General features: G+C 44.4%; 3 protein-coding genes across 3 annotated transcripts; 1 reads left to right on the forward strand and 2 right to left on the reverse strand.

Annotated features, from left to right (window-relative positions):
* Nucleotides 1–7404: 7404 nt before the first annotated feature.
* On the reverse strand, nt 7405–10083 carry LOC135645185 (cholesterol 16,22-dihydroxylase CYP90G4-like). Its single transcript, XM_065163337.1, has 8 exons — nt 9776–10083; nt 9304–9628; nt 9020–9172; nt 8628–8879; nt 8429–8524; nt 8232–8310; nt 8004–8110; nt 7405–7806 (listed from the first exon to the last, which is right to left on the reverse strand). Exons 1-8 carry the CDS (start codon nt 9988–9990, stop codon nt 7576–7578), a joined length of 1458 nt encoding a protein of 485 aa, XP_065019409.1. The 5' UTR covers nt 9991–10083; the 3' UTR covers nt 7405–7575.
* A 993-nt stretch (nt 10084–11076) lies between these two features.
* Nucleotides 11077–12857, reverse strand: LOC135645094 (cytochrome P450 CYP94D108-like). Its single transcript, XM_065163166.1, has one exon. The coding sequence runs from the start codon at nt 12781–12783 to the stop codon at nt 11296–11298; it is 1488 nt and encodes a 495-aa protein (XP_065019238.1). The 5' UTR covers nt 12784–12857; the 3' UTR covers nt 11077–11295.
* A 3939-nt stretch (nt 12858–16796) lies between these two features.
* LOC103996193 (cholesterol 22-hydroxylase CYP90B27) lies at nt 16797–19714 on the forward strand. The gene is made up of 8 exons (XM_009417053.3): nt 16797–17086; nt 17177–17501; nt 17598–17750; nt 18383–18634; nt 18718–18810; nt 18882–18960; nt 19064–19170; nt 19296–19714. Exons 1-8 carry the CDS (start codon nt 16878–16880, stop codon nt 19530–19532), a joined length of 1455 nt encoding a protein of 484 aa, XP_009415328.1. The 5' UTR covers nt 16797–16877; the 3' UTR covers nt 19533–19714.
* The last annotated feature ends 628 nt before the right edge of the window (nt 19715–20342 follow it).

Consider the following 20342-nt stretch of genomic DNA (forward strand, 5'->3'; position numbering starts at 1 on the left):
CAAATCAAAATTAACAAAAGAAGTTATGTGAAAGATTTGAAAAAAGACTCTTGTTATCAGGGTGTTTTTTTTTTAATGAAAAAAGGTACGATCCCCACAATATTATGCATGATGTGATTTTGACGTTAGAAACATTTTGGAAGTCTATATTTTTCATGTAACCATATAAATGAAAATAAAACATAAATTACACAGAAGAATTGAAGAATATGTTGTGAAAAGTATTGATTTCATTCATCAAGATAATATATATTTATATAAGTTTTGATGGAGAGATTTCTCTCATGCACTTAAATAACCTAATCATATCAATCGCTTAAATATATGATTGATCATCCTATTACAGATTGATTGAGGATGTATGTAATGTTTATCTCTATCATAATTTTCTCTCAATATTTTCTCAATAACTCTGTACTTAAACAAATCAACATTAACAAAAGAAGTTATGCGAAGGACATGAAAAATACTCTTGTTAAAAGAGTGTTTTTCTTACAATGAAAAAAAAGAAAGTGTGATGTGATTTCGATGGGCCCCCACAGTATTAATTAAGCATGGTGTGATTTCTTATTCAGGGCCCCCACAGTATTAATTAAGCATGTGATTTTTTATTCACGACCCCCACAATATTAATTAAGCATAATGTGATTTCCATGTTGAAAACGTTTTGGAAGTATGCCTTTTTCATGTAACCATACAATTGAAAATAAAATAAAAATTACACTGAAGAATTGAAGAATATGTTGTGAAAGGTATTAAATTCATTCGTCGAGATAATATATATTTATATAAGTTTTGAGGGAGAGATTTCTCTCAATCATGCACTTAAATTACCTAATCAGATCAATCCCTTAAATATATGATTGATCCTCCTATTATAGATTAATTGAAAATGTATGCAACATATCGTTTATCTTTGTCATGATCTTTTATTAATATTATCTCAATAACTCTATACTTAAATAAATCAATATTAACAAAAGAAGTTACGCAAAAGACCTAAAAAAAGACTCTTGTTAGAAGGGTGTTTTTTTTTTTTACAATGAAAAAAAGGTGTGATGTGATTTCGACGAGCCCCCATAGTATTAATTAAGGATGATGTGATTTCTTATTCACGCCCCGGACAGTATTAATTAAACATGGTGTGATTTCTTATCCAGGGCCCCCATAGTATTAATTAAGCATGTGATTTTTTATTCACGACCCCTACAATATTAATTAAGCATAATGTGATTTCCATGTTGAAAACGTTTTGGAAGTATGCCTTTTTCATGTAACCATACAATTGAAAATAAAATAAAAATTACACTGAAGAATTGAAGAATATGTTGTGAAAGGTATTAAATTCATTCGTCGAGATAATATATATTTATATAAGTTTTGAGGGAGAGATTTCTCTCGCACTTAAATTACCTAATCAGATCAATCCCTTAAATATATGATTGATCCTCCTATTATAGATTAATTGAAAATGTATGCAACATATCGTTTATCTTTGTCATAATCTTTTATCAATATTATCTCAATAACTCTGTACTTAAACAAATCAATATTAACAAAAGAAGTTACGCAAAAGACCTAAAAAAAACTCTTGTTAGAAGGGTGTTTTTTTTTTTTACAATGAAAAAAAGGTGTGATGTGATTTCGATGGGCCCCCACAGTATTAATTAAGGATAATGTGATTTCTTATTCACGCCCCCGACAGTATTAATTAAACATGATGTGATTTCTTATTCAGGGCCCCCACAGTATTAATTAAGCATTATGTGATTTTTTATTCACGACTCCCACAGTATTAATTAAGCATGATGTGATTTCCACATTGAAAACGTTTTGGAAGTATGCCTTTTTCATGTAACCATACAATTGAAAATAAAATAAAAATTACACAGAAGAATTGAAGAATATGTTGTGAAAGGTATTAAATTCATTCATCGAGATAATATATATTTATATAAGTTTTGAGGGAGAGATTTCTCTCAATCATGCACTTAAATTACCTAATCAGATCAATCCCTTAAATATATGATTGATCCTCCTATTATAGATTGATTGAAAATGCATGCAACATATCGTTTATCTTTGTCATGATCTTTTATTAATATTATCTCAATAACTCTATACTTAAATAAAGCAATATTAACAAAAGAAGTTACGTAAAAGACCTAAAAAAAGACTCTTGTTAGAAGGGTGATTTTTTTTTTTACAATGAAAAAAAGGTGTGATGTGATTTCGACGGGCCCCCATAGTATTAATTAAGGATGATGTGATTTCTTATTCACGCCCCCGACAGTATTAATTAAGCATGATATGATTTTGACGTTGGAAACGTTTTGGAAGTCTATCTTTTTCATGTAACCATACAATTTAAAATAAAACACAAATTACACAGAAGAATTGAAGAATATATTGTAAAAGGTATTGATTTCATTTATCGAGATAATATATATTTATATAAATTTTGAGGGAGAGATTTCTCTCAATCATACACTTAAATTACCTGATCAGATCAATCGCTTAAATATATGATTGATCCTCCTATTATAGATTGATTAAGGATGTATGTAACATTTCATTCCATGTTTATCTCTATCATGATCTTCTATCAATATTGTCTCAATAACTCTGTACTTAAACAAATCAACATTAACAAAAGAAGTTACGTGAAAGACAACCTCGATAGTTATCATCTCCGTAAACGTCAATTTGCTTTGGTTAATTATTTATCGCTCATGGTTGCGGTAAGTCTGTCACTCCTGTAAAATATAGATCTGCAGCTGTTGAATCACTTCCTATCGTTTGATTATTTTGTTGAGTTTATTTGGTTCATTACGTTATATGATCACAGACTGATTGCAATCAGTTTCTAGTCTATGTTCTCGCTCGATTATCTAAAGAGGATTTTGGCGTGCTGAGTAGCTGATCTCCGTTATTATGTTATTCTAGGAAATGCTTCTAGACATTTTTATCATGGCCAAACACTTGTTGGTCAATGCTGCTTCCTACGAAAATTCAGTGTCTTTTTTTTAAGTATTTCATAATTGTTGGTGAACAGATATGTCGAGGCTGATGAGTCAGCATAGTCTGGTTCACGTGTCGATGTCGGGAGTCTTCGACCGATGAGCTAGTTGCTAAAGTCGATCACGCTCTCGGGTCGGGGCGTTGGAAGCCGTGCACTGGAGTCTCTCGGTCGGGATGATGATGGTAGCCCGGTGCCCTCCGTTTTCCTACACAGAAGACCCTCGTTGGTTGGTTACCGACGTTGGCCCCTCCGACGATCAAGTAAGTGCTTGGTGGAGGGTGTTTGTGTTTTTGGTCCCCCTTGGCCAGATGTCGGCCAAGGGTTTTTATTACCACTGCATGAGGGTCGGTAGTACACAAGCTTAGCATGCCAGTCGATCCTCGAGGGGCGAATTGATAACTTTGTGCGACGACAGCTTCGTGACGCGCGAGATGGCATCATGCGACTGTCGTAGGCAAGTGTGGCGTGCCAATCGATTCTCGAGGGGCGTCTTCAGAAACACCTCCGTACGGTCTGACTTGACATGTGAGAAGGGTATGCGTCGATAGTGATGTGGCTGATGATATGACTGGGACCTAAAATATACCTTATCAATAATGATTCAAAGCACTAAGATTGTTTGGTCTTGGAAGTTTTCGGTCATATATTGATTGGGTCACAATGGTACTCTGGTCGGTGCTGTTTTCGTTTGTGGATTTTGACCTTGTTACTATGGTGCATACCATGTTGCTGTATCGTGCTTGTTTCAATCTGCTGCCAAGTTTGTCTTCGCCTTCTGTAAATTTCATGTCAAGACTATTGGATTTGGGTCTGACTGTTTGGTGGCATCTATTTCATCATTTCTTCTATTAAATGATTTGCCTTTTATCAACAATTGAGATCAACTTAATTTGGACTTACATCATGTAGATGCTTGTGGCCTTTTCTATATTTCTTTAAATGTACCATGACTTCGGTTTCTGCTTTCCTTCTCCTGTGATTTGAACCACGGAGATCAACTCTAAGTGTCATTCCATGTCAGTTTGCGTGAAAGTTCGGCTAGTACAATACTACAATTGCTTGTAAATGATAAGCTAGTGGCCCATCATCTGTCAACATATTTCAAATTTGATCACTGCACAGTAGAGAAGAAACAATGTGTTTACTTTTTTCATATCTTGTTTTGGGCTAATGTGTCTTTGCATGAATCGGCCATGCTAGTTAGTTAGCAAAAGTCAACTAAAAAATGTGTTGAACTAACTAATTTAGTTAGCAAAAGTCAACTAAAAATGATATGAATCATCGAATCGAATTTACATTTCTCAAATATGGAACCATTGGCAAGGCGCCTTCTAAATGAAATTTGTGCATGTTAATTGATGTAAATAAAGATAAAACATTAAATTTATTTATGGTTCAAAGTAAATACTCGGTTCTAAGGAATTACAAAGTTCACACATATCATATCTTATTGATACGAAAGCAAAAAATAAACAAATAAAATCAAATTCCATATTATATTTTTCATTTACACGTGGATTTTATTAAAGATAGATTCCACATAAAAAAAAAAGTTATTAAATAATGAATTTCCGGGGGAAAAGCCTCTCACGTACCTAACCAATTCGTTTTTTCGGAGTTGGCACTCCATTTGTAATTTGTTAATGTTAAATTGATCTTCAAATGTAACTAGAAAACTAAGTTCTCAAGAAAAAATATTCATGTACATGTGCATTTGTTTTAGGTAGATTCATGTGCAAAGCAAATATGCATATCATTCGTGAATAGTAGTTTAGTCGGTCATTTTCTAGCAAGTAAATTAAGATAAAACAAAAAACAAAAACTACTGGTTCAGATTGTATAACCCCAAGCAAATCTCAGCAATCGTATATCGGACTAGTGCCGCACACAGATATAAAATAGATTTTGAAAAACGATAAAATAAAAAAAAACAAGACAAAACAAAACTGATGCGTGCAGCATGAACAAATGGCATTACCTACAAACAATGTGTAACAAACGCTCGTGTTTAATTTCATATCCAAAGAAAAACCTATGACCCACAGACCAACATATAGAATGTTAAATAGAACAAATATATTGAGAAATTCAGTAGCAAATGTATATAGAATAATTCTGAAAAGAACATAATAAAAATCAAATGGCGTTGCTCCTTGACCATCGCTTCAAGAACGTAATTACCCTAAACAGCAAAACTGGTACGGCAAATTGGAACCATCAATTGAAAACATACAAGTCCACGCATGCGAAAATGACGACCGAAACAATCAACCTTTAATCTAATTTGTGAGAGCTGACAAACTACACCTCAGTGATATGATATGGTGGAGAAAACTGGACCGCTGGATTATTATGGATAGATCGAGTTCTATATACATCTACACTCGAGATGAAGCGATAGAGAGAATCAGAACACCCGGGAAGTAAATCGACTATCTCGCCCCTCCCCACAAAGCACACAAAGAATGAATGGACTGCCATGCGAACGCACTCAACATAAATAGCAAAAGTATTATTTGTCTCAAGATCCTCCAGTTTAGTTCCCGTGTCGCAACAAATACCCCGTTCCGTATCTTACTAATTTCCCCCAACGAAGAACTTGACCTAAGCTATCCATTGACGACCATGTACTTCTCATGTTGTCACTACTCTTCATGTTCTTGGACCAAGATCACCAATCCAAATTCCACGGATTTAGGGCAACACGAATGAGACAGAAATACTATCTCATTCGTGACTGTTTGGCGCCTTGGATAGAACCTTTGCACCGAAACCTAGCGTAGCAACCCATAAAAAAGATCTACCAGAGATAATTAGTACAAGGCAAGAAATGCTGATCCACTTGCGAATCCACCAAGAAATGCGAGTCCCCGACTCACTGCACTGAATTCGTGAAAAGAAGCAGAACTAACGAATTTCCGCTTGGATAGTGGAAAGTGAACTACAAGAATTCCATCACGAATGTGCAAACTGCTATAACAGATCGGTCCATGAGTAGAGACCAAGCCACCCAAGAGAAAAATAATAAAGAGACGAATCCACCAACAAATCGGCAAAAACTCACCGTGATTCTCACCGAAAAGAGAGGAAAAGGAAAATCAGATCCGGAAATCGGAGTAACAACAATACAATGTTATAAAGATCCAAGAAATGAACGGGAAAAGGAGCCAAGAAAGGGAAAACCTAACCAAGTAGCCAGGAACATCTTGGAATTGAAATCTACCTCAGACAAGTCCGCCGAAATCAGATCGACGAGGAAAACAAGCCTTTCCATGGCAAAACCAAAGAACGACAAACCCCGCGAGCCCCGCCCGAAGAGAGAGAGAGAGAGACGAAACGGCCGTGAGTTCGGTACTTAGTGACTTTGGGGGTGAAGACCAACGGCTGGCTGAAGCGGTGCCACTCGAACGGACGTGATGCTTCCACGCGTGGTTATCCGATTGGTTAGACTAGCGGAGGCGGTTACTAGTTGAGTTGGGCTCATGGGCGCGCCGCACCGACTTCCTGCGACTAATTCTTCTCGTACCGGCCTGGCTAGCAGTTAGAAGGTTACGCGCGTGCGGATCGGAGATGCCAGGAAGCATCGGTGCTCGATGGTCTCTCGATGAAGCTAACATTTTTGGAGATTCATTTGTTTTATTTTAGGTGATCAAAATAAATTACTTTGCACATTTGGTTTTCTATCTTGATGCCTAAAAACATTGTCACTGTCAAAGACTACGAATAAACAAAATGACTTGGAGCGCCAACAACGATTATAGTGATATAATTTCTATTTAAAAAACAAAAAAAACGACATTTAGTGACATGGGGACGAACCGGATGCATTGCCCGGCCCTTTTCGGGTCCAAATCCATCGTGTATTGGGCTTGATTTGATTGGGCCTCGCCAACTGGATCATAACCAGATTAGTCCTTTCGGCGTTCTTACACCTGAAGTGCTTTCCCATACCCGGCGCTTCTCCCTGTCATAGAGAATCCTGTCAGCCGTCGCGAGTGCCTTGCAAACTACTTGGTCTCTTCCGCATTTGTTCTCGAGTTTCATCTTTTAGATTTATTTGTTGGAAATCTCGTCTCTCCTTCGATGACAAGCATGTCACATTGGTTGGGTTCTAAACTTTTCGATGGATTTCTCGTTAGTGAATTACATTTCTTCCTCAACGTATATGTTCGCCAGAAGGCGGGGGATAGGCTAATGATGGACCCCGTAGATAGGCTTCTTGTGAGCATGCAAAACCAAGGGAGTTCATCGTGCCCTTGCGGCTGTGAGTGTTCGTCCAAGGAGGAAGAAGCTTTGTTGGTATCTCATATTCCTGTCATTGATTCTGAGTTCCGTTCATGGCGAGGCCTCGTATGGAAGCTGCGTTTTCGTGCGAATCAAGAGAAGTGGAAGCCGGGGAAATTGGTCATTCATTGCAAAGACAACCATGCATCCTACTACGGTGGAAAGCAAGAACAAGATATTTATGAGAACAAAACAGGAAAAACGAAAGGTTGCATGTTCTAAGGAACCCAGAGCCACCCATCTTGGATCATTCCACTTGTGGTCCGAAGTCAAACGATGAATGAGACCTTGCGGGCCTTGATAGGAAGGCCTTTGGCGAACTCAGGAAAGGCGTAGGCAAGAGGCTCATCGGGCTCCGCTATCTCCCAGTCGTAATTGAGGACGAGGTGATGAAGGAAGACAGCGATCTCCATCTTGGCGAGCTCCAACCCTGCGCAGTTGCGCAGGCCTTGCCCAAATGGCATGTAATTGTCGATCCTCGCAGTGCTACTGGAGATTGTCTGAAATCTCAACAACAACCGAGTTAGATCTCTTTTTTGGCTACCGTAAACGTTCCTTTATGGATACTGCTAGTTAGTGCGAAGTTGAAAGGCAGCAGCATACAAGCTCATGTTTCATTTCAATTTCCAAGGAAACCGAGTGATGTTCTTGGGAAACAGAAAGGGATTGCTTGTGTAGAAAGAATCTGGAAACGGACCTGCCACCTCCAAGGATCAAACTTCCGGGGGTTCTCGTAGACGTCAGGATCCAAATGTGCAGCGGCAAATATGGGAATGATGCTCCATCCACGAGGGATGTCATACCCTGAAGAGTCCAGCAAGTTGAGACTTTGGCGGAAGCAAGTGTCATGCACCAAGAGAATCTACTTCTTCGATCAACCTACTTCTATAGACGAGATAGGAAAAGCTACTTAGCTAATTTCTACCTTTGAACTGGACGTTAGTGTTGGCCTTCCTGTGAACGAATTTGATGATGTTGCCAAGCCGCAGCGTCTCGCTTATGACCTTCAACGAGCAATGTGATGGCATCAGAGGACGGTCGACGTGTACAAGCGACAGCAGGAGAAGACATCTATCTATCTATCTATCTATCAAGAAATGGATGCATGGCTGAGGAACTCACGCATTGGGTAAACTCCATGTGCTTGTAATCCTCCCAGGTCAGGGCCGGAGGTCCTCCTCTTTGTTTCTTGGCTCTAACTATCTCAAGGTGCTCTTCCTGAAACAATGGTTCGCTTCCACATTGAGAACTAACACTAGCAGTGGTGTACCATCTACTAACAAGAAGGCCAGCCGGGTACTCGAGACAAGATAAGGCATACCCTGAGCTGCTCGACTGCTTTTGGACAGTCATGGAGGAAATAGAGAACCAACGTGATGGCCGTGGAAGAGGTCTCGTGGCCGCCAAAGAGCAATCCCAGCAAGAGGTCACCGAATTGCTCGGCATCGAGGTTCGATTGCTCCAGAATGAACCCGAGAAGATCCGCTTCACCGATACTGTCTGTTCCCTCTTTCTTCTTATGAATCCTTTCCTCCATCAATCTCTCGATCACCTTCAAGATTGTGGCTCGCGACTACATCGCACCAAAGAGAAAACGTATTATTCAAACCCCACGGAGACTGGAGGACTAGTGGCTCTCCATCTCCATATTTCTAGAGTAAAGACGTGAAGCAGATCTGGGTAACAGAGGAACAGAGAGTGGGTATGTGTGACCTTAACAGCCTTTCTGTAAGCAGTTCCGGGGATGTTGAGAGGAAGTGCGATCACCCCCTTCATGAATGACATGTACAGCTTCCGAAGCCGCTCCGTCTCCTCCTCACCGGGGTTCATGCTCAGTATGTTCTTCACCATAAGGTTGAAGGTAATCTGTATGAATGGCCGCCGCACCAGCAATGAATCACGATCAAAATCGAAAAAGGAATCAGAACAAAAACACATGCACGACGGAAGCGACGGATGGAAATGGTCCAACCACAGGAGTAGTTTTTCGTGTTAACCTTGCAAGCCTCCTCTTTGGCCGGGAAAGGCGTGTTCTCCGGCCAGGACTCGAGGTTCTGCACGACGTACAGCTCGGAGTCGACGAGGAAGTTGGCTCGGAGCCTCGCGATGCCCATGAAGTTGACGGCGAGCGACTTCATGTAGCGGTGCATCTCCCCCGTGAGCACAAGCATCGACGTCTTGCCGAGGATATCCGCCACGCTCTTGGGGAAGCTTGGCACGAACAGCCTGTCGTCATTCATCAGCACGAACCGGTTGAGCTCGGCGTCGGCCGACACGATGGTGGGCGCGCCGAACAGGTTGGACTTGTATATCCTCCCATATCTGGGGATCACACCAGAAAAAAAGAAGCAGAAGCGATAGATCAAATAGGAGTGAGGGCATTAATCAATTACTTTGCACGATCCAACTCGTGGTGATGGTATATCAGGAGAGTAGTACACCGTTGGCTAGATACTACTCGATGATTACTTGTTAATGCGATCTTCCATGTACTCCCCCAGGGAGTTGCAAGGATGTTGCCTCCGAAAAGCGATGGTCTCGCCAAGAAGAGGCCATCCCATGCTCCCAGGTGGGAGGTTGAGGCCCTTGGTCTTCCGGCTCTCGCTGTTCCTTAGGCCAAGGGTGGCGGCCAGGAGGACTAGGAGGGTGGGGAACAGGAAGAAGAGAATGATCACAGGAGCCATGGCTTCTTCTCTCCCTGGCTCTCACTAGTGCCACCCTCCCTATCCGGTCCCTTTGGCAGCGCAGACGGATGTAATGCTGGTGTTATAATCAGCCAAGCGGCGCGGTACTGATCAAGCGGCGGAGTAAAAAAAGAAGAAGAAAATGTAGAACGAATACTGCAGTGTTGAGTGTGCCGAGCTGAACTCTCCCCCCACGTGAAACTGTTCCTCTGACACGCAAACCTACTCGCTACTGCTTTTTGGAGGATGGTAGAGTCGACGGACGCGATTTGCCCGACCGCTCGGATCTGCAGATATCTGATGGAGCGCCAACCCGACTCAGATCCACAGGAAGCGATCCTGCATTAGATCTGGAAAATTTTAAGGTGTCAACATAGTAGTAATTCTGAGTCCCACCATTTCTTCTCTTCGCTGCTGAAGAATTATTTTCTATATATAATAGTAAAACTACATATTAGTAGTGTAAATTTAATGAGCATCACGTGCTGAGTAATTTAAGTCACATGCCGACGACGCTGAGATAATCATCAAATATTAAATAGAAGAAGATATATCAAATGGAGATGGACATGTTGTGTGTCTAAAGAGGATATGATTTCCAAGATCACAACGTTAGGAAAAGTTTCATCGATATGTGTGTCCCTTTAATCTAATCCTCGGAGCGCAAAGCAAGACGCGCTGTCGATTCACTTTTGGATTTTAACGCTTAAAAGAGAAAACAAGAAATTAGTTTATTATATATACATATATGGAAAAAATCATGACTTCGTGGACATATATAACCTTTTTTATCCGAACTAAGTATTAAATGTAGACTTTTATTGCTGTGAAAAATAATGTTGAGATTCTTTTTTTCATATGAACTGATCTTAACTTTTAACTTGCTGGAAATTTGCGGCGATTAGTTGCACCATTTAGCATATAACCAAGCGAACACCCTTTCGATTCACAGAATCTGCATAGGCAGTGCAGTTTTGTTTGAATTTGAGTAGACGATTGATCCCACGACAATTCATTTTTTGCAGTAGTTCTGAACTTTAAAGATTTTTTGTAGTCCCGTAATTGCATAATCGCGATTCTCTCTAATTATTTTAGAACAGTTAACAAAGCGCGACTGCATGTTTGCAATCGATGATGTTCCCTGCCGCCGGCTCGCTTTCCCTGCGGCTGCTGCACCAGAAAACCACGTCTTTCGCAGCTGCATAGCTCAACTCCGATTGATATGAACATTGCATTACAAAAGATAGAAAGATGGTGGGAGAAACTCGTCGAGCTCATCCCTCCACGAACTAACCACACCCCAACTCAACCGTTCCTCTCCCTCACCCGCACCGGCAGTCCCCCCTTCAACCTCAAGATCATGATGTATTCCAGCTGCCTCTCTCTCTCCTTATCTACCACCTCGATCTCGAACTTCTCCATCACGCTCGCCGCCACCGCCTTCATCTGGATGTAGGCCATGTCCTTCCCCAAGCACATCCTCGGCCCCGCGTGGAACACCGGGAACCGAAACGGATTCATCGGTCGGAACTCCACGTCCTTGTGTAGCCACCGCTCCGGCCTGAACTCCCCACAGTCTGCTCCCCATATCGCCTCCATCCGCCCCATCGCGTACGAGCTGTACATCACCGTCCTCCCCTTGGCCACCCGCGTGCCGTCTGGCCATTCGTCGTCCGCCGCGCACTCCCGCACCTGCAAGGGCACCGGCGGGTACAGCCGCAGAGTTTCCGACAGCGCCGCCTGCAGATAGTCCATCTCCCTCAGTTCATCTAGCGTGAACGCTCCCCCCTCCTCTGGGTTCGGGCGCCCCGAGCGGACCCGTCGGATCTCGCCCATGATCCGCTCCTGCACCGCCGGTCGGGTCGAGATGAGCCAGAAGAACCAGGTCAGCGTCGCCGACGTGGTGTCGCGCCCGGCCAAGACGAAGCTGATGACGATGTCTCGGAGGAACTCGTCCGAGTAGTCCGCCTCCGCGATGAACCGGGACAGGAGGTCGTCGCCCAGAGCCGCCGCGCCGGCCTCCTTCCTCGATCGGACCACCCGCATGGCGAACCGATGGACGGCGGCGATGTTCTTCTTGAGGATTCCCTCCGAGCCGATGCCGAGGAGTCGCTTCAGCTTCCAGGACAAGAGGAACGGGTGGCTGTATCGCTCCACCACGAGGTTGATGGCGTCATCGAAGGCGTGGGCGAATTCGCGGACTTCGTCGTCTTCGTCACCGATGAGGCTGGCGGGGTCCACGTCGAAGGCTACCTTGCAGACGTTGTCGAAGGCGAGGCGGTCAAGGAGCTCCTGGAGGTCGAGTACCTCGCGAGCGGCGGCGGCGCGGGAGAGGCGACGGAGGAGGCGGCCGGCGACGGCGAGGCGGACATTGCTGAGGATGAAGGTGCGGATGGTCTTGGTGTTGAACTCGAGGCTGGCGGTCTTCCGTTGAATGCGCCAGTGGTCGCCGTCGGAGTTGAAGATGCCGCGGCCGAGGAAGTCGGCGAGTATGGTGGTGGAGCGGAGACCCTTGGGATAATTGTCGAAGCGGGTCTTGAGGATGTGCTCGACGTTGGAAGGATTGGCGGTGACGATGCCCATGAATGTGGTGACGGTGTGGATGGGGCTGGCGGCCAGGAGCTCCGTGGTCCAGTCCAGGATCCGGTGGCTGTTCCTGAGAAGCTCCGAGAGGGAGGTGCCGGACCCGGACTTGGGTTTCGCCTTGGACTGCTTGGAGGGACAATAGATGCAGTAAAGCATCACAGGAAAGGCGAGAAGAGGGAGGAGGACGGCGAAGAAGAAGAGCTTCATTCTTGGCTACTGCTGGTGCGTGTGTGCGCCGATGCCTGACTGTTTCTTGGACGCCGGAGACAACTTTAAGCCCATATGATCCTGTCCATGTCGGCACATACTGATCCCCGTCGTACAACCAGGTAAAACTATATTCAGGGTGTTTAAATTATATTTAAATTAAAATATTTAAATTGAAAATATTTAAATTGAAAATATTTAAACTGATCTAAACTACGAATCAAAATATTTAAATTAAAATTATATTTAAATTAAAATTATTTTAATAAATTTATCAGGTCCATATAAATCAATCATAGTCATTCTTCAGTGAAACTAAATGTAATGTTACACTATACTCTCTCTCTTCATATAATGCCCAAAATACTTTGCAAATAGAGCAAATTAGATCAGCTTCGATCAATCGACGTGTGACACCCAAATGAAGTGTTACAGCACCAACCAAGAAAGACAGAAATCGAAGACCACGAATCGACCGATCTGTTATTACTGTCTGACGTGACTAACTAAATCGAACCCCTTCACAAGTGTGACACCCAAACGTTATGGTTTCATGACACGTCACAGTCGTATCAATATTAAAAGCATTCTCTGAGGAGTTAATCGAGCAATCTTTTCCGGCGACCGAACCACAGAGTAGATCGGAGAGACGACGGCTTCCACTGATTTTTGGGTGAGATAGCAGATTATGTCGACTCATCCCTGTTATGTGGGCGTGCTTGCTAATCGAGAGGACGGTACAAATATTCGGACATTATGACTCTTTTAGTCAGTCATTAGGACTACGTGGTCACAACATAAGATGCGAAGCTCAATGCCCAATTGCCGTCCAGTGGAAATCACTCGTTAACTTTCAGTGGATATGGCTTTGCACCGACGGCTTCCGGTCGCATGGAAACGTGATCCGATGAAGCGAAGCCCTTTCTTTAGTTACTCGGGATCTTAATCTTAGATGCTTGACGTTATGCACGGGTTAGATTAGTCCAAAGGGCAGTGTGTAGCAGAATCTGAGCAGGGCAATCTTTAGAGGCCCAGTGTTGTGTTCAGAGCCCAAAACGAAATGAGGCCCGGTCGAGCAATCCTTTAAAGCAGGGCATAACTTTTAATTTTTATTTTTTGGGTCACTGTGATAATGTGGGCGTCTGATGTCAATTAAATTACAAAGAGAGCAGCAATAGGGACATGTATGATAGATGTGACGTTCTGGTGGCTCAAGGCATCGCTTGATGCGACATTACAATGCAAGCACTCAAGAAAGTGCAAGCCTGCCTTCTTATAGTACATGATAACCCAGTCCTAGTCGACGTGAGATTTTGCATGGTGATGATATAAAAAGGGATGGATATCCAGCACACGAAAACCAAAATATTGTAGGACGTGCAGTTAGAACCACATTGGCTTTGTGCATCGACAGATCATCAGGACTCATAAAGATGGTGGGTTAAAGGACGTCGATGGACCCGCCCGCTGGCTGTCCCAATAATACACAAGAGGCCACGAGAGACAGAGAGAGAGAGAGGGTCGGACGTCCAGTTAGAAGGAAAAAACAAGCAGTAGGACTCAGAAATAAAGATGGGAGGATGTGAATGCAGTTAAAACCACATTGGTTTTGTGCATCTACCAGTCAGCAGGATTCAGAAAGATGGTGGGCTAAAGGACATCGATGAACCCGTCCGCTGGCTGTCTCGATAATACACGAGAGGTCACGAGAGAGAGAGAGAGAGGGGGGGGGGGTAGGTACCATGAATGGTCGGGATGCAAGATGGCCAAGGCGAGAGACCACGAGGATTCCATTCCTCGGCACAAATCCATGGGTATCAGCCAGCGTCGCAATCCTCTCTCAGCGTCAAGCGGGCCATGCGAGAGGATTCCATTGTCTCCATCTTCATGCGTCGACTGATGCATGGAGTTAAATATATCGGCACCCACATTCGAAATTGAGTTCATTTCAGGTCATTCGTTCGGCACTGTAGAAACAGTCCAATAATAGGAGGCAATAAGATGTAACTACATACATGATAATTAAGCAAATACAAGGTCAACCAAGACATACCATGTGTTCATCATCGATGATCCCATAAAGGTTATATCATTGTGTGTATATGTATGTGCATGCGGTCCATCCATCCATCCACCCACGAGTCGGAAGTAGGTCGAGTAGGCTTTGGAAACCGTGCCACCCGGTTTGGAATTCGATGAATGAATAGTCTTGGTACATAAAACGTGGACGATCGTGGACGTTCATCCTACCTACCCGCGCTTCCTGCACGGTCGAGATTTGGTGATGGCAACCGACAAAAAACACTCAATTACAACCTTCCCCCTCCCCCTACCAACCACCAGCCACTCCCATCGAGACAGAAGGATTCCAGTCCACGTGGCCGGTTGTACCTGATAGCTGCTCGCCGTCGACGAACACATCGGGGCCCATTAAGATAGCATATTCCGGAGCGAAGTCTATGAGTCCGACACATTTGTGACTACTCCCTGTTGCATTGTCGTGCGTATTATCTACCGCGAATGCGCAGATCCAAAGCAAATAATGACAGTAATAAAAAGGTTACCGATTAAATAAAATGCACCGACGGAAGAGAGAATCTTCTTGTCTTGGAGCACGCACATCATCTGCTGCCACGTTCTCGGTTCACGATGCGACGGCTCGCCACTCGGGTCACACGTGACTCCCAGACGTGCTTCGCGTTTCGCACGGTTCCGCCTCCCCAACACGGAAGGAGGACGAGATACCTTGTATCAAATCCTACTTGGAGGACACCTGGAACACCATGTGACGAGCTGGGCCACCGCTGGGGCACGCAGCAGGCACGGACCCACCTCATGCGCACGTCCGTCATGTGCAAGCCTGCAACATCGGTTTCCGCGCACCCGCGCACACACTGCAACGACCGGATGCTGCCGAAAATAAAAATGGGAGGGATGGATCACATGGTTTCGGCAGGGCAGCTCATTGATTGCCATGTCAATACTTAATGTGGGCCGACAAGCAGGCCACCATCCATGTGGCTGGGCTGCTGCTGTGCAAACACAAACACAAAGGATACGAGAATGGATCCTTCCTGTTTACTTCATGTGTGCGCGCGTAAACCAATCTGACCTTTGCTCTCGTTCCTCGTGAGGTTACTCGCTCGCATCTGAACGATCAAAACTATTAGTAAATTTATATTTATTAGATAGAAAACATGAGATGGGTCGACATTTTTGTTGGAGATTCAACACCAACGTCCTTCGGTTACCCTTGAATCGATGTGATTTCTCGCCAGTATATGGGTTTTGTTCGACTGGAGTGGCCATCGGCATCTCCATATGGGCCAACACGCTGCGGCCCAGAACGAATGACCAGCATTGATGATCCGAGCATGCATACTCTTTCGTGATCTGTTCCACTCCCCCCCGGATGGTGCCGATGCTAAACTCATGCTCTTTCTTCGCTGGATACGGTTTGTGTTGCAATTATGTGTTGTTAATTGGCATAAGCATGTATGTCCAAATGGTAATCCGTCGTTGCATCATTGCGCCTAAATTATCCTTCTGAAGGGCTCGCCAAATCCCGTCCGATCGATCGTTCATAATTTTGTTTATGGTATACAATTCACAGAGCTAAAAACAGAGCCACCGATTTTTATCAGGTCACTCCTAAGCGTCGGAAAAAGAAAATGTTTTAATCAGCTTCGACTTCCAACCTGAATATTTTAGATCGCAACAATGTCCGACTACATTAATTAATTGGGTTCGTTTTTGGTAACTGACTACTTGTTCTCTTTTTGGGAAAGTAATAATAATAATAATAATAATAATAATAATAATAATTTAGTATTAAGAGTAAAAACAAGCGAATATGATCATCTGCACACTATAGAAGGCATAACATGAAATAGGATAATCCGCGCGTTGTTCACGCGGTAAAAAAAGAAAAATAAATAAATAAAGTTGGTGCGAGTGGAAATGTGTTCTCATCACCTTTTACGTGGTATAAAAAAAACGGAGGACGTTATATCCTGCATCGACCGAGGCGGCCGTCTGCGGCATAGAGGAGGGGAGAAGGGAGAGAGAGAGAGAGAGAGAAGAGGGAAGAGAGAATGGCACTCGAGCTCCTCCTCCTGATCTCCACGGCCGTAATAGCCGTCATAATCTTCTTCGCCTTTAGGAGCAACGGGAATGGAGACGGCAAGGCGTACAAACTGCCACCGGGCAAGATGGGTCTGCCTCTCATCGGCCAGACTATTGCTTTCATGCAGCCTCACTCCTCCGCCTCCTTGGGAGACTTCGTGGACCGAAGCATGGACAAGTTTGTTACGTGATTCTACAGATTCGATACAAGCCATGGCCACCATACTCGGTTATTTATGGATTGCCACTTTGGTATTCTTGGTTGCAGGTACGGGAAGATCTTTAGGATGAACTTGCTGGGGAAGCCGACGATCGTGTCGACCGACCCGGACTTCAATCGGCTCATCCTGCAGAGCGAGGGGAAGATGTTCGAGAACAGCTGCCCCACCAGCATTGCCGAGATCATGGGAAGGTGGTCGATGCTGGCGCTGGTGGGGGACATCCACCGGGAGTTGAGATCCATCGCCGTCAACTTCATGAGCAACGTGAAGCTCCGGACATACTTCCTGGGAGACATCGAGCGTCAGGCCGTGAAGATTCTCGACTCGTGGACGGAGAACGCCACCTTCTCCGCCCAAGAGGCGGCGAAGAAGGTTTGGATCCAGATTTAATTTGTTTAGACAGAGTCGAGCGGGTTTTCGTTTTGGTTCTGGCTGCATTTGACACCGATGCGGGGGCGGCGCCTGCAGTTTGCCTTCGGCCTGATGGTGAAGCATCTGATGAGCATGGACGAGAGCATGCCGGAGACGGAGCAGCTGAGGAGAGAGTATCACACCTTCATGAAGGGAATGGCTTCCATCCCTCTCAACTTACCGGGCACCGCCTACAGAAAAGCCTTGCAGGTCTGCTTACATTTTACTTCTTCGTTTCGCCTCTATGTACATTTTCTACTGGCCTTCCAAGGTTGCCTCTCTCGTCTTGGTGTTTATAGAACCAGACAGTACGGCCGTCCCTATACATGGAGTAGTCGCGGGAGGTTTTTATAGTAGGAAAGAAAAGGGAGGTCGAGCAAGCAAATGCCTGAAGGAGGCATCTTTGTTAAAGCATGCCTCTCTTTGGTGGTCGAGTCATTAGCTGTATGCCTCTCAAACTATGCTTTGGCCATCTGTAGGTCCCCATTTTGCATTCGTGTAGGAGTGAAAACCGGAAAGCTCATGTGTTAGCTTCTGTTGGTAGAACCGTTCTACCGTTCTCTTCCCGCAGCTCATCCCACTCTCCCTTGTTAGGTTCTTTTGATATCAATGACTGGTTTCTTTCTTTAAAAAACAAAAGGTGGCCTTGTCCGAAGCAAGAGAAATTTCATCTCATTTAACAGAGGCTTTTCATATTACATGCACATTTCTTCTTTCTAAATGTAAAACCCAAGCGAGCTGTACATTTTGTCCCTCGATGTCCTCAGCATCCATCGATGCAGGGCCTGTGCTTGTGTGTGGTTTCTGAATCGTGGTTTGACCCTCTCTTTTCTTCTCGATAGTCAAGGGCCATCATCCTCACGATCATGGGGCAGAAGCTGGACGAAAGGATCACTAAGATCCGCGAGAAATGTGAGGGGCTTGAAGAGGATGACCTCCTGGCATCGGTGTCGACGCATCCAACTCTCACCAGAGAACAGATCCTTGACCTGATACTCAGCATGCTCTTCGCCGGCCACGAAACATCCTCCGGTGCCATCTCTCTTGCCATTTATTTCCTGCAGGCCTGTCCTAAAGCGGTTCGACAACTGCGGGTGAGCCCAGCGAGACTCTTCTTCTATAATAGCGTATATGTTTCATCTGTTTTCTGCTCCAGTAACAACGACAAGCTTCTCAGGAGGAGCACGCTGAGATCGCGAGGCTGAAGAAGGAACGAGGGGAGACCGCACTGACCTGGGATGACTACAAGAAGATGGAGTTCACGCATGCTGTAAGTTCTCTTTTGTGCCACTACTCCGAGCCGGTAACAAAGTAACAAAGGGAAAAACACGTCTCCCTCAGGTCATCAATGAGACGCTAAGGCTAGGCAACATCGTCCACTTCCTGCACCGGAAAGCCATCAAAGATGTCCAGTACAAAGGTAAGATCCAAATAATTACTGTGATTGTTATCACAGTAAATGAGACAAAGTTGCGCATGAGGAGCTCATTATGTGTGTCACTTTTCACTTGGCAACGATGCAGGTTACGATATTCCATGTGGGTGGGAAGTGGTTCCTATAATCTCAGCAGCACATCTGGATCCGTCGATCTACGATGAACCACAGTGTTACAACCCATGGAGATGGAAGGTCAGCAATTCGATAGATATATATGCGTATGCACACACAGCAGGAACATAGTTTGTCGTGGCAATGCACCAGATAGCTTGATTTCCAACCAGCGTTCAGGGCTTGTGTATTTGTCTCGCATGCAGGCTATCCTTGCGACCGTGACGAAGAACAGCAACGTGATGTCGTTCAGCGGCGGCCCGCGACTCTGCCCTGGAGCAGAGCTTGCAAAGCTAGAGATGGCCGTCTTCCTCCACCACCTTGTCCTCAAGTACGACTGGGAGCTGGCCGAGCGTGACTTCCCCGTCTCCTTTCCTTTCCTCGGCTTCCCCAAGGGCTTGCCCATTAAGGTTAGGCGCTTCGGTGGTAACCAAGTGGCTTAAGATCATTACGGAGACAGATGCGGATCATAGCATTTGTGAATCGATAACGTTTCCAATTGCTGCGCTGGTAATCGGAAGCATGCGTATCTTAATGGTTCTGCTGTGATAAGCCAAAGACTTGCTCCACCGGAAATCTACAATGTATCCTTTAGTTATGAGCATCTCTATGTTTCTTCGGACCAGCTTCTTTTTGATTTTTGTTTGTGGCATCAAAAACGGGATCGACCACTAAAACACAATCTCCGGAAGGGTTCGCACGTCAGGCTTTGATAAAATATTAATGAGATCAAAGGGTTCGCATTGCAGGTCAGGCTTGCTCCTCATGTGAGTGGGTTGGCATGCAGGGCAGGTCATGGATCTGATACCGTCGTTGAAAGGACCTGACACGAGATACACGCGATAGGGTAGGAGCGCGACACTGGCATCGACGACCGAGTCCGGTGAACCTTTTCGCACGTCCCATCCCCTTCGCTCCGGGCACGTATATAGTTAATTGGATTCATCTTTGCTTGCGTAGTAGGTATCTCTATCTTCCCCGTCGGGTCGGAACCTTCCAAGAAATGTGCACATGATTCGAAAGAAGAAGGAAAAAGAAAGAAGATGATCTCTGGTCCAAGATCAGAGTTTTTTTCTTTTCTGTTTGGATTAATTAGAACTGAAGTGTCGATCAAATATGGCATTCAGCCCAAGATTTTGGTTTCCCAGTGGAAGAGCACATAGAAAGTTTATCATAGCGTCGGACAATTATATGAGAAGTCCAAATGGTGATGTTTCTGCGCGCGGTGTAGACGTCTTTTAGAGGGTTTAGTT

This window comes from Musa acuminata, chromosome BXJ3-8 (genome assembly GCF_036884655.1).
Source record: "Musa acuminata AAA Group cultivar baxijiao chromosome BXJ3-8, Cavendish_Baxijiao_AAA, whole genome shotgun sequence".
Lineage (NCBI taxonomy): Eukaryota > Viridiplantae > Streptophyta > Magnoliopsida > Zingiberales > Musaceae > Musa > Musa acuminata.